The sequence below is a fragment of the Octopus sinensis genome, linkage group LG15 (assembly GCF_006345805.1).
Source record: "Octopus sinensis linkage group LG15, ASM634580v1, whole genome shotgun sequence".
Classification (NCBI taxonomy): domain Eukaryota; kingdom Metazoa; phylum Mollusca; class Cephalopoda; order Octopoda; family Octopodidae; genus Octopus; species Octopus sinensis.
The window spans coordinates 14,182,171-14,194,363 of record NC_043011.1 but is presented as its reverse complement, the minus strand read 5'-3'; the positions used below and the strand labels follow the sequence as shown (position 1 = coordinate 14,194,363).

The following is a 12,193-nucleotide window of genomic DNA, read 5'->3' as shown; positions in this document are numbered from 1 at the left end:
AAGCACAGTGGTACACAATGTAGCGATTACAGCAAGCATTAGCTTATAACTCCCGGTTGCTGTGGCTGCTATTGCTCCTGCTGTCAGCCTTCAATTCATGAACTTAACCTTCAACCCATCCCTCCCTCGCTATGGAGTTGACACAGCTGCTGCTTGTAAGAATCTTGTTGCAAATGGGCAAGGGAGTATGCTTGAAATGATGACAAGCAAATCCATACAAGAGTTGATGTACCCTGCTGTTGCACATCACTCTTTAACCAATTGCATTGCATTTTTTATATCTAGAATTCCACTCACTTTTGTGTCAAGTAAACATCCTATGTTGATTTGAGAAAATATTATTTTGTGGTTGTTTTGATATTGTTTGAGACGCTTACTTGTAATCACAGGAAATATTTAGCTAGGAATGATAGTGAATTTATAACACTTGATGAAATAGTGAAATAGAGAGCCATTTATGTTAATCTGTGTGTGTGTGTGGCAAGGCAAGTTTCTTATTGCTTTTCTGATAGCTAATTTTTGTTGGTTTTCCTTCAAGCGAGATGCTAATAATGCAATGAAAAATACAAAATTTAGGATTCTTACTCTGTTTTGTTCAGTGGGGAATAAGAGACTTTGACTTGACTTGAGACAGTATTCACCCGGGGTGGGTTGAGCTGGCTTCATTCATCGTCAATGCTGCATCTCTCACAAACGCAGACCAGGCCTGGCGATTTGAGGATAATGACTGCGTGATCTTCAACCACTCCTTATTCCAGCGGCGAACACCGTAGATATGGGGGCCTAGGATGGGTTCCCGATCATCCTTGACTGTCATCAGCCAGGTTTTTCGTTGTCCACCACATTGCTTTCGCCAACCCTGAAGGGGAGCTGGGGCAATTGCTTTGTAGATGAATTCTCCTGGTTGACAACGGAAGGCATGACCCAGCCAACGCAGACGTCTCGTTAGGATGACCTGCTGGAGGGAGGTGATTGCAATATCCAAGCTGCATGTATATGGTTAAGAGGTTCACTTTGCAACCACATGGTTTTAGGTTTAGTCTGATGTGTGGCACTTTGAGCAAGTGTCTTCTGCTATTGCCTTGGGCCAAACAATGACTTATGTAAGGAATTGGTAGATGGAAACTCCACGGAGGCTCATTGTGTGTGTGTGTGTGAAATTTGTTATATTTGCTCTTTCATGTGAGATATTTTAAGCCACAGAATAATAAACTAATAAGTTAGTAAATAAATAAAATTAAAATGAAGGTGCAAGCATGGCTTTGTGGTAAGAAGCTTGCATCCCAACTGCATGGTTCCAGGTTCAGTCCCATTGTGTGGCACCTTGAGCAAGTGCCTTCTACTAATAGCCTCGAGCTGACCAAAGCCTTGAAAGTGGATTTAGTAGACGGAAACTGAAAGAAGCCCACTGTGTATATATCTGTATGTGTCTTAATTCCTATGTTTGTTCCCCCCCCACTGCTTGACAACCTGTGTTGGTGTTTTTGTACCCCTGTAACTTAGCAGTTCAGCAAAAGAGACAGAATAAGTATCAGATTTAAAAAAAAAAAAATAATAAATAACTTTGTCAGTGGCAGTTGATAATATGCAAATTTCATGTCAGTCTTGCTAAAATATGAATATTGCAATATAGTATGTGATGTTTCATCAATGACAGGTACTAGAAAAGCATGTAAAAGTATTTGATGTGAAGGTGCACGGCTTACTGGTTAGGGCATTTGGTTCACGATTGTAAGATCTTGAATTCAATTTCTAGTGGTACTTTGTGTCCTTAACCCTTTAGTATTCAGATTATTCTGTCAAATGTAATGCTTATTAATGCATATTGTTTTGAATTAATCATACAAAGACATCGTAGTATAGAAATTTTGAGGATGTGATTGCTTATTCTTAGAATGACATTGAAGGATAAGTGTGCAAAGCCAGATCCTGCTGGTTTGAACATAGAACAAGTAGAATATTTTGGCCGGATATGGCCAGTTTAAATGCTAAAGGGTTAAACAAGACACTTTATTTTATACTGCTCCTGTCCACTCAGCTGGCGAAAATGAGTTGTACATGTAATTCATATGGCCAGTCTGTTCACATTGTGTCATGTTGAATCTTCACATGTTAAGAGTACTTGTATCTCTGGAGTGCTCATCCACTTGTACGATAATTTCACTAGCAGGCTGTTCCATTGATCAGATCAATTGGAAACCTCATCATTGTGACTGATGGAATGTCAGTTACAAATATACTAGGACTATGACCTGTTAATGCCGGGTCGTAGTGCTAGTGCATGCATATACAGCTGCGTGAGTGCGCACATACACGAGAGCACTGTCCAAATCTCCGACCAATCACATACAGCTAGCTGGCATTCAATTGGTGTATCAAGTTTCGGGCATTTTGATTGGGTTTTGGATAGAAAATTCACAAAAAAGTCGCTTCTATTGCTTTTTTAATGCTTTTGCGGGGTGACTGGGGAAATGTAAAGATGTGCACGACCACCCTTGGACGGTTTTCAATGACCATAGAAAGTGCGAGCCCTCTAACTGAAAAATTGTGGATTTGTATAAAGGATACACACACACACACACACACACAGACATTTTGCTGTTTATATATAGAGAGATGAATATTGATAGTGGTAGAGAAATAAATGATAAGGCATCATTTGTGATTTTTGTTTTTTTTTCTTTACTATAACTTGATCTCTTTACTGTGAGCTAATGGTTCACTGCTGCCTTCTTTGACTAGGTACTTTTTTTGCCTTACGAATTTGAAATCTTCCACATAATAGCTTCAAGTAGGTATAGCAGTAGGTTTTTCATTTGGAGTTAAATTAGTGAAGCAAAATCTAACAACATTGGAGAAGCTTTTGAAGTATTAAATTTCAATGCTGTTAAGGAATTTTGGGATATGAAACTCTACCTGAAGCAGATTTGAGCAGAAACTGAATATAACTAATAGTGAACGCCTTTGGTGCAATTTTCCCACTTATCTATTCTAATAACAACTTTATATCTCTTTGATTCTAGAACTAACCGATGCCATCACAATGTTCTTGCCTCTTGAGATTAGTTTAATGACTAAATCATTCTGCTTTAGTAACATCACCTTGGATAAATTGTCAGTTCTTTCACTGTTAATCAAAGCGTATGTTAATTCGTGTTAATTGTAACATTAAAAAGTGTATTGACTCAAAAGATGCTCCCATAAAGCAGAAGATCAACCTACAGTTCAAGATATTATGTTGGGAAAAGGGTCTACCTGGTTTATGCTGGCCTTCTGAATGTTTAATATGTTAGTTACACATTCTGGTTTGCTGTCCTCTTGTAATAGTATTAATGTATAAAAACACATCCTGATTATTGATGCTGGAGTATTTTAGTGTTAAGTTAAAGCTCTGGTTTATGAAACTGCTATTCTAAAATCTATCCTCAAGTTCTTTGAGCCACATTTCTGCTGATGGTTTTCCAGAAATAAAACTGTCCACTATTAATTTTTTTTTTTTGTATATACTTCCAATTGTTTTAAAGTTCTATTCTTTAACCCTTTAGTGTTCAGATTACTCTGTTAAATGTAATACTTTTTCACTTAAATTGTTTTGTATTAATCATGCATTATCTTATAGCTTTGAGGTTTCAATGATGTGATTGTTTATTTTTAGAATGTCAATGTAGGTTAGGTGTGAGAGGCTTGATATGGCCAGTTTGAATATAAAACATGTAGAATATTTGGGCCAGATATGGACGGTTTAAACACTAAAGGGTTAACTAGTAGTTTCAAGGCTTGAAGAAATTGATCCACAAATTCAGTTGGTTGTTGTTTGTAAATGGCCAGTTGGAGTCTTGCCTGTATTATATCATGGTTTGGCTTGAAGGTGGCAAGCTGGTAGAATTGTTAGCATGCTTGGCAAAATGCTTAGTGGCATTTCATCTGTCTTTGTGTTCGGAGTTCTGATTTCACCAAGGTTAACTTTGGTTTTCATCCTTTCAGGATCAATAAGATAAGTACCAGCTGAGCACTGGGGTTAATGTAATTGACTTGCCTCTTCCCCTGAAATTGCTGGCCTTGTGCCAGAATTTGAAACTATTATATTTTGGTTTGGTATAGATGTCCATTATCTAAGTTTAGCGTGTCCTTGCAATTCTATCACTCAGTGATGACTTCAACTACTTTGTGAGGTATGGTCTGTTGATATGAGAAAGAATATTGAGAAAATTTTTGTGCATACATAACTTGTTGGCGTTAGGAAGGGCATCCAGCTGTAGAACCTTTGCCAGACCAGATTGAGTCTGGTGCAGCCTCTGGCTCAATAGTCCTCAGTCAAACCGTCCAACCCATACCAGTATGGAAAGCGGATGTTAAACGATGATGATGATGATGATGATAACTAGTGTTTGCATTCCAAGAAGGATGATACTGATTGAGAAAGTTTTGAGTAAACCTTATGGAATGTCTTTATTAGAGTTCTTGAAAAAACTGTTAGAAGTTTTTATACTTTAAAATTATGATGAAAGTCTGTATACTTAAGACTATTCAACAATAAATGATACTGTTCAACCTCCAACTAAAGCCAGGAAAAAAAAATACTTGTCTACCATATTTTCACATGTGGTCACCATTCCCTGTAATCATTTCTGTCCTCATCTCTATTCATCTGCCACTCTGCTTTCACACTCTCACAAACCCACTCACCCTGTCCAGTTCTCTGTACCATTTCTCTTATATTCACCTTTCTCTAATTTGAGGTTATGCCCTGAAACATCTTCACTGTCTTCTCTCTTTTCCAACTGGGGTAGCCATGTCACTTTTCTGCAATAAGATACCTGTTCCTATACCATTTTTATATTTTAACCTTTCATCACCTGGCATAAAACCTCATCCTTCGATACAATATCCCACCTCAGTTGAGAGGAGTGGGGTCATGTCTTGTGAGTTACTTGGTGACCTCACTAATGCTGGTGTCATGTAAAATGGTTGGCACTAGGAAGAGCACCCAGCCATAGAAATCATGCCAAAATAAGTATTGGAGATTGGTGCAGTTCTTTGGCTCACTGGCTCCTGGCAAACTGTCCAACCCATACCAGCATGGAAAATGACCATTAATTGATAATGATGACAGATATCTCAATAGTAACCAACATATCTTATTTTACACAAGTAATTTTATTGCCTTCCAGAGTCACGACCTTACTGCCTACTGTTGGTCTGATGTCAGCATGAAGGTAGATGATTTGCTTCAGAAATACCTCTGAATCAGAGTCTTTGGAGTTTAGAAGGTGTAGTTTCTGTTTGACCAAACTGTTTAGCAAGCTTATATTTCAAATGTGGAGGCGCAATGGCCCAGTGGTTAGGGCAGCGGACACGCGGTCGTAGGATCGCGGTTTCGATTCCCAGACCGGGCGTTGTGAGTGTTTATTGAGCAAAAACACCTAAAAGCTCCACAACGCTCCGGCAGGGGATGGTGGTGATCCCTGCTGTACTCTTTCACCACTCTTTCTCTCTTTCTTCTGTTGGCCTGCTCGCTTAGCCAGCGGGGTGGCGTCATTCAAAGGCTAAAACAATGCGAAGCGCATTGTGACCAGCGATGTGTAACAACATCTGATGGTCTGGTCGGAAAAAAAAATATTTCAAATGTAATTTTAGGGTTCTAGATTTCATTAGTTTCAATGTAATTGCAACACATTCATTGTTTTAAGAATTTTTACCCAGTTGATATTTTCCAAAGTTACCACATCTGAATCTTTAACTTGGGCCTTTCCCTTGGCACATTGCTCTTAATGGATACTATAAAAGACAAGACTTTTAATAATAAAAAAATAAGGTTTAATTTAATTGATAAAGTGAATTCCACCAGTGCTCCTCAAATATTAGCCCTTGGGTCTGTATAGATATAAGTTTATTGATCCTGGTATATGGTCATGTGTATTTGATCATATATAAACTGTACCGAAGAGTCTATACTTGGCACACATTGTCTATCTGGGAATCATTCTGAAATTTCTCAAGCCCTGTTGCCTTGATGTGGGTATTAATGGGTGTTCTGCAGTCCATTCATCATCATCATCATTTAACGTCTGCTTTCCATGCTAGCATGGGTTGGACGATTTTGACTGAGGGCTGGCGAACCAGATGGCTGCACCAGGCTCCAGTCTGATCTGGCAGAGTTTCTACAGCTGGATGCCCTTCCTAATGCCAACCACTCCGAGAGTGTAGTGGGTGCTTTTTACATGCCACCTTCACGGGGGCCAGTCAGGCGGTGCCGGCAATGCCCTCGCTCAAATCTTTTTACACGTATCACCGGCACAGGTGCCAGTGAAGTGACGTTGGTAACGATCATGCTCGAATGGTGTCCTTTTACGTGCCATGGGTACAGAAGCCATTCTTTCTGAAAATGTGTTCACACAGACATCAGTGAGCCTGCACAATACCAATGCTCAGTTATCTGCTGTTGTGATGTTAGGGTTAGGGTTTTGTAAAGTTGTGTGTTGCCAATGCTGTTTGACCATTTAATATTGAGAAGGAAGTTTACCTGTTTGTCTTCTCATCCGATCCTTTGTCAATTCCATGTCTGTCTTTTATCTTTTTCTTTTACTGATTTCAGTCATTAGACTGCAGTGATGCTGGGGCACCACCTGGAAGAATTGCATTTGAATGACTCAGCTCCAGTACTTTTTTTTTTACGGTCTGGTACTTATTCTGTTGATCACTTTTGTTGAACTGCTAAGTTATGGGGATGTAAACACATCATGGTTGTCAAGTGGTGGTGGGAGACAAAACAGACACAAAGATGCACACACACACACACACACACACACACACACACACACACTCACACACACACACACATGTGCACATGACAGGGTTCTTTCAGTTTCCGTCTACCAAATCCACTCACAAGGCTTTCATTGGCCTGAGGCTATAGCAGAAGACACTTGCCCTAGGTGTCATGTGGTTGGGAAACAAGCTTCTTACCACACAGCCACACCTGCACCTGGATTTTTGATGGAGCATAACACATTGTGCCCAGAATGGGAATTTATCATTTTTGGAAGTTTCCCCCAGATGTTCAAAATGCTTATTTTCTGCTTCTCTAAACTCAAGAGATTACAAAGCAAAAAGCCTAAGTTTAAAATAATGTACGGTTCAATTTTTATAGCTCTTTAAAATTGACCAATTTATCAAAATTTATGTTTTTTTTTTTGGAGTATCATAAGATTAGACATGTTTTCTTTCACAAAAAAAGATTTTTAACTTCTGTTTGAACTTATTTAGAAGCATGTTTTATTGTCTTTCAGTCAAGCTACAGCCTAGAGTGCATAGGCCAACATAAATTTGAGAAAATAGGGGATGCATGAAAAATATCCAAATTTTTAGTAAAACCCCCTCAAACTTGATAATTAAAAAAAAAAGATGACAAATTTTGACATATTAAGGGTTAACATATTTGACATCCTCAACTTTTTATGTAAACTGTGGAAAAAAAATCAGTTCAAAGGGGTTAAAAGGCTGCACAGAAAGTATAACTTCAATTTGGGTACCAAACATCAAAACCAACCAAGTTTGGGTAACATCAGTAGTTATTGACCCCCAACATGATTAAACAAGTATAAAAACAGGAAACATAAAATGGACTCAAAACCTAATAAATTTCTTGAAATAATTGATCTTAAATACACCTTTTTGGTTTTAGCCCATTTTATGGGATAAAAATCTGATTAGGAAGATTGGATTTCAGCTTGGAGGATTTTGCCAAAATTGAAGAAGGGCCAAAGCACAAGATAGCAAAAAGAAAATATTCCCAACAAATCCCTGGATTGAAACTTTACCATAGTCTACTCCCCACCCCACCCCACCCCAAAAAGGGAAAAATACAATGAAAACTGCTACCCCCTATGATTCACAGAAAAAATCAAAATCATTTGCACTAAATCATGAAAACTGATCACTTATTATTCACATCAAATATTGAAACAACAATGCTAAACAATAACTATGTGTGACACGGATCAGTCAGTAATATAGCGATTTGATTCTTGATTGTGCTTCTGTCAAAGCAGACACCTCATGTTTGGATGATTGAGCTTTATGACCAACTTCATACACAGACAGAACAATTCAGGGTGGGACGTTTCAAAGTAGTTGCTGGATGTGACATGATGGACATTCTTCTGGAGATGTCAAAGATGCTATCCTTGATTGAAAGCTGGTGAGATCTTGCAGATGATCGTTTTTAACCGCAATACACTGAAAAGGCAATTTTGGTTGATATGCTTGATTTGGTTGTGTGAACTCAGACCCCCATAAACAAAAAAAATAAAACAAATAACTTTGGTTCCAGCTGATAGCCCTTAAAATTGTGGTTCAAACAAGCCCTCAACCACTGATTATTTTAACCTGAGCTATGATTTTTTTTTTCCTGAATTAACCAATCTGGGTACAATGTGCATAATTTATAGAGATGTATTGTAGAGGCATGGCTCTGGTTAGAGCATCGAGTTTACGATCAGGAGGTTGTGAGCTCGAATCTCAGACTGGGCTGTGTGTTGTGTTCTTGAGCAAGACACTTTATTTCACGTTGCTCCAGTTAACTCAGCTGTAGAAATGAGTTGCGGCGTCATGGGTGCCAAGCTGTATCAGCCCCTTTGCCTTTCCCTTGGATAACACTGGTGGCGTGGAGAGTGGAGGCCGGTATGCATGGGTGACTGCTGGTCTTCCATAAATCACCTTGCCCAGACTTGTGACTAGGAGGGTAACTTTCTAGGTGCAATCCCATGGTCAGTGTCATGACTGAAGGGGTCCCGACCCGATTGTAGAAGCACAACTGAACATTATATTGATTTGAATGCAGCTTCTGTCAGCATTTCTCTTTTGCTTACATCTTCATCATCATTAACACAAAAAACAGAATATTTTAAGAACGAAGATGTTGAAGCCATGAAGATGTATTCAGTATTAAAAGTACATTGAGTCAAACAGTTAAATGTAGTCAGTGATAAAAATGATACTATTCTTCTAGCTATGCAGAGAAGTTTGCCTCAGCTCTATCTAATTACTAAACACTCAATTAATTTAACATTAATTATGTGTTGTTTTCTTAGATGCTTTCCACTTCATTATTAAAAGTTAACAATTTTGTTGATTAGTCGGCTTCAAGTGACTTTTAAATGTTGTTTGATGATGACAATTTAATGTTTTCTGTATTAATAGTAGTTGAATTATAGTTTCTCTGTTTTTCTTTTATTTCCATGAAAAAGCAAAAAAATTAGTTAAAAATTCTTTGACTTAAGGAAAAGGCAACTTTTGAGAAGATCTTTCAGTCAGTAATAGTCTTTGCACAAGATATGAAGAGTTAGTGTTCTCTTAACCTTAGATTATTTTTTTTAATGGGAAACCTGTGTCTAATACATTAATAAGTCTTTGTCTGGCATTTCATGGCTTAACCCTTTCATTACCAACCCGACTGAAACCGGCTCTGGCTCTGAGTACAAATGTCTTATATTCATAAGTGTTGAATTAAAATCTTCCACCAAACCTTAGTTACAATTTATGTTCCTAACACTAGCTGAATGATAACTAAGTTATTTTACTAAATTCTTTGTTATATTTAAAGTAATTGAAAGAAATACAGAGCATCTCAAAATAAATACGATAACGAAAGGGTTAAAGACAATATGGTTTGGAGTTGTAAATAAATAATCCCTAAAACTTCGGGAGTATTTATTTATAACTGGAAGAAAACAATCAATGTAGTAGTAAATAATAGTTAACTTTTGGTGTATTTGTAAATTGTTGCGGGCAACTACAGTAATAATAGTAATAATAATGGTTTCAAATTTTGGTACAAGGCCAGCAATTTCGGGGGAGGAGATAAGTCAATTACATTGGCCCCAGTGTTTAACCGTGGCAGCATTTGAACTCAGAAATTGAAGATAGATGAAATGCTGCTAAGCATTTTGCTCAACTTGCTAATGGTTCTGCCAGGTAAGATGGTATAGGAAAACGCAAGAAAAAGGTCACAAAAAAATGAGAAAGCAACCATATTCTGAGATATGCCTATACACATGGATAAAGAAATCAAGGCTAATAGGCTGGATATAGTTGTCAGAGATCACTAAGAAACAAAATGCAGTCGTCGTTGTCACCATGTCGCGCACATGTGGTTGAGATTCATGTGCCTGGTGTACCCTTATTAGATGGATATGCTGGGCTTTGTATATTTTACCCCAGTGTCACTTTGATGGCATGCACTGCTCTCTCACTCAATAATAATAATAATAATAATAATAATAATGATTTCAAATTTTGCCACAAGGGCAGCAATTTTAGAGGAGGGGGATGAGTCAATTACATTGACCTCAGTACTCTACTGGTACTTGATTTATTGACCTCGAAAGGATGAAAGCAAAGTTGACCCCGGTGGAATTTGAACTCAGAACGTAAGGACGGGTGAAATGCCGCTAAGCATTTTGCCCAGCCCACTAATGAGCCTGTCAGCTCGCCACCTTAATAATAATAATAATAATAATAATAATAGTTTCTGACAGCTAAAAGATTAGTGATGTAATATACTCTTTTACTCTCTCTTTTACTCTTTTACTCTTTTACTTGTTTCAGTCATTTGACTGCGGCCATGCTGGAGCACCACCTTTAGTCGAGCAAATCGACCCCGGGACTTATTCTTTTGTAAGCCCAGTACTTATTCTATCGGTCTCTTTTGCCGAACCGCTAATGGACACACCAGCATCGGTTGTCAAGCAATGCTAGGGGGACAAACACAGACACACAAACACACACACACACACACATATATATATATATATATACGACAGGCTTCTTTCAGTTTCCGTCTACCAAATCCACTCACAAGGCATTGGTCGACCCGGGGCTATAGCAGAAGACACTTGCCCAAGATGCCATGCAGTGGGACTGAACCTGGAACCATGTGGTTGGTTAGCAAGCTGCTTACCACACAGCCACTCCTGCGCCTTTTGTTGTAGACACTCATCCTTTTCTGTTCCTTAATTACAATTTCTTTTCTCAAATTATTATATGACTTGTTATAAATATAATTAACAGTGATTGGAAATAGATTAATATCTATTTTTTATTAATATAGTTTATTGAAAAATATCAGCTAAATTGTTGGAAGTGTGGTTTGAAATGTATTATTGATGATGTGATTTTTCTGAAAAGTTTCTTTGATGGTAATAAAGAACATTATCAGAAGAGGCTGTAGTAGTCATCTTTTGAACCAATACTACCAAATAAAAAACCCCAATAAACAGAATAAATAAATACTTAATGATATACTGTGGATTGTAATTAAATTAGAAAGAGCAAGGTTAGGCTAACGAGTCTCACTTTACTAGCATAATTTAATCTGAATAGCTATTGTTACTTTTATGTTTGATTATAATCAGAACAACGGGATGAGTTCAAATAGGAAAACATTACACCGAAAGCTTTACGGCTTTTAGTCTGTGGTCTCTTGCATTTGGGTTCAAATCCTGCCATACTTGACTTTGATTGTAATTCTTCTTGAGTCAATGAAATAAGTGTCTGTTATATTACTTGATTGATTTTACTATCTTACCTAAACAATTTGGCCTTATACTTTGTCAAAAGAAAAGCAAATAAGCTATTTTATAGTTATGTCATCGGACATGAAGGATGCGGCGTAGACAGAGGTGATCAAAGGATTCTAGTCACTTAATATCTTCCCCCCTCATTGGCCATGACTCGCTGCCGTAAAGGAGAATCGTTCGCACTAGTGCTTGGTAGATCCGTACTTAGTACGGATCTTTGACACTGTTGGTGTGATAAAGAAAACTACCTGGAAATAGAAATGGTGTTTACATGATAAAGGAAAGAACGTCTTCCAACTATTAGAAAGACTAAGTTGTAACTGAGCATTTACAGTTTGTACAAAAGTGCAAATGAGTGTGTTAATAAGAAGTGTGTATATTTTAAGTAAAAAGAGAAAAAACTATATAAGAAGGAAAGAAAATGTGTAGAAATCTGTATAAGCACATGCACACACACACACACACACAGAAGTGTGGCTGTGTGGTTAGAAGTTTGCTTCCCAACCACATGGTTCTGAGTTCAGTCTCACTGTGGGTCACCTTGAGCTTCAGGCTAATCAAAGTATTGTGAGTGGATTTGATGAATGGAAACTAAAAGAAGCCCATCGTACATA

At 37.8% G+C, this 12,193-nt stretch overlaps 1 protein-coding gene across 2 annotated transcripts in view; it reads left to right on the top strand.

Annotated features, from left to right (window-relative positions):
- The window catches only part of LOC115219897 (polycomb group RING finger protein 3-like), an 88,693-nt gene that overhangs the window by 58,170 nt on the left and 18,330 nt on the right, over positions 1-12,193 (top strand). The window contains exon 3 of one of the 2 annotated variants that reach the window (XM_029790203.2): positions 6,596-6,681. The exons of the other annotated variant lie outside the window; for it this stretch is intronic. Coding sequence (XP_029646063.1) covers positions 6,612-6,681 — 70 coding nt within the window. The 5' untranslated portion in view covers positions 6,596-6,611. The remainder of the gene's footprint in view (positions 1-6,595; positions 6,682-12,193) is intronic. 2 annotated transcript variants of the gene reach the window in all.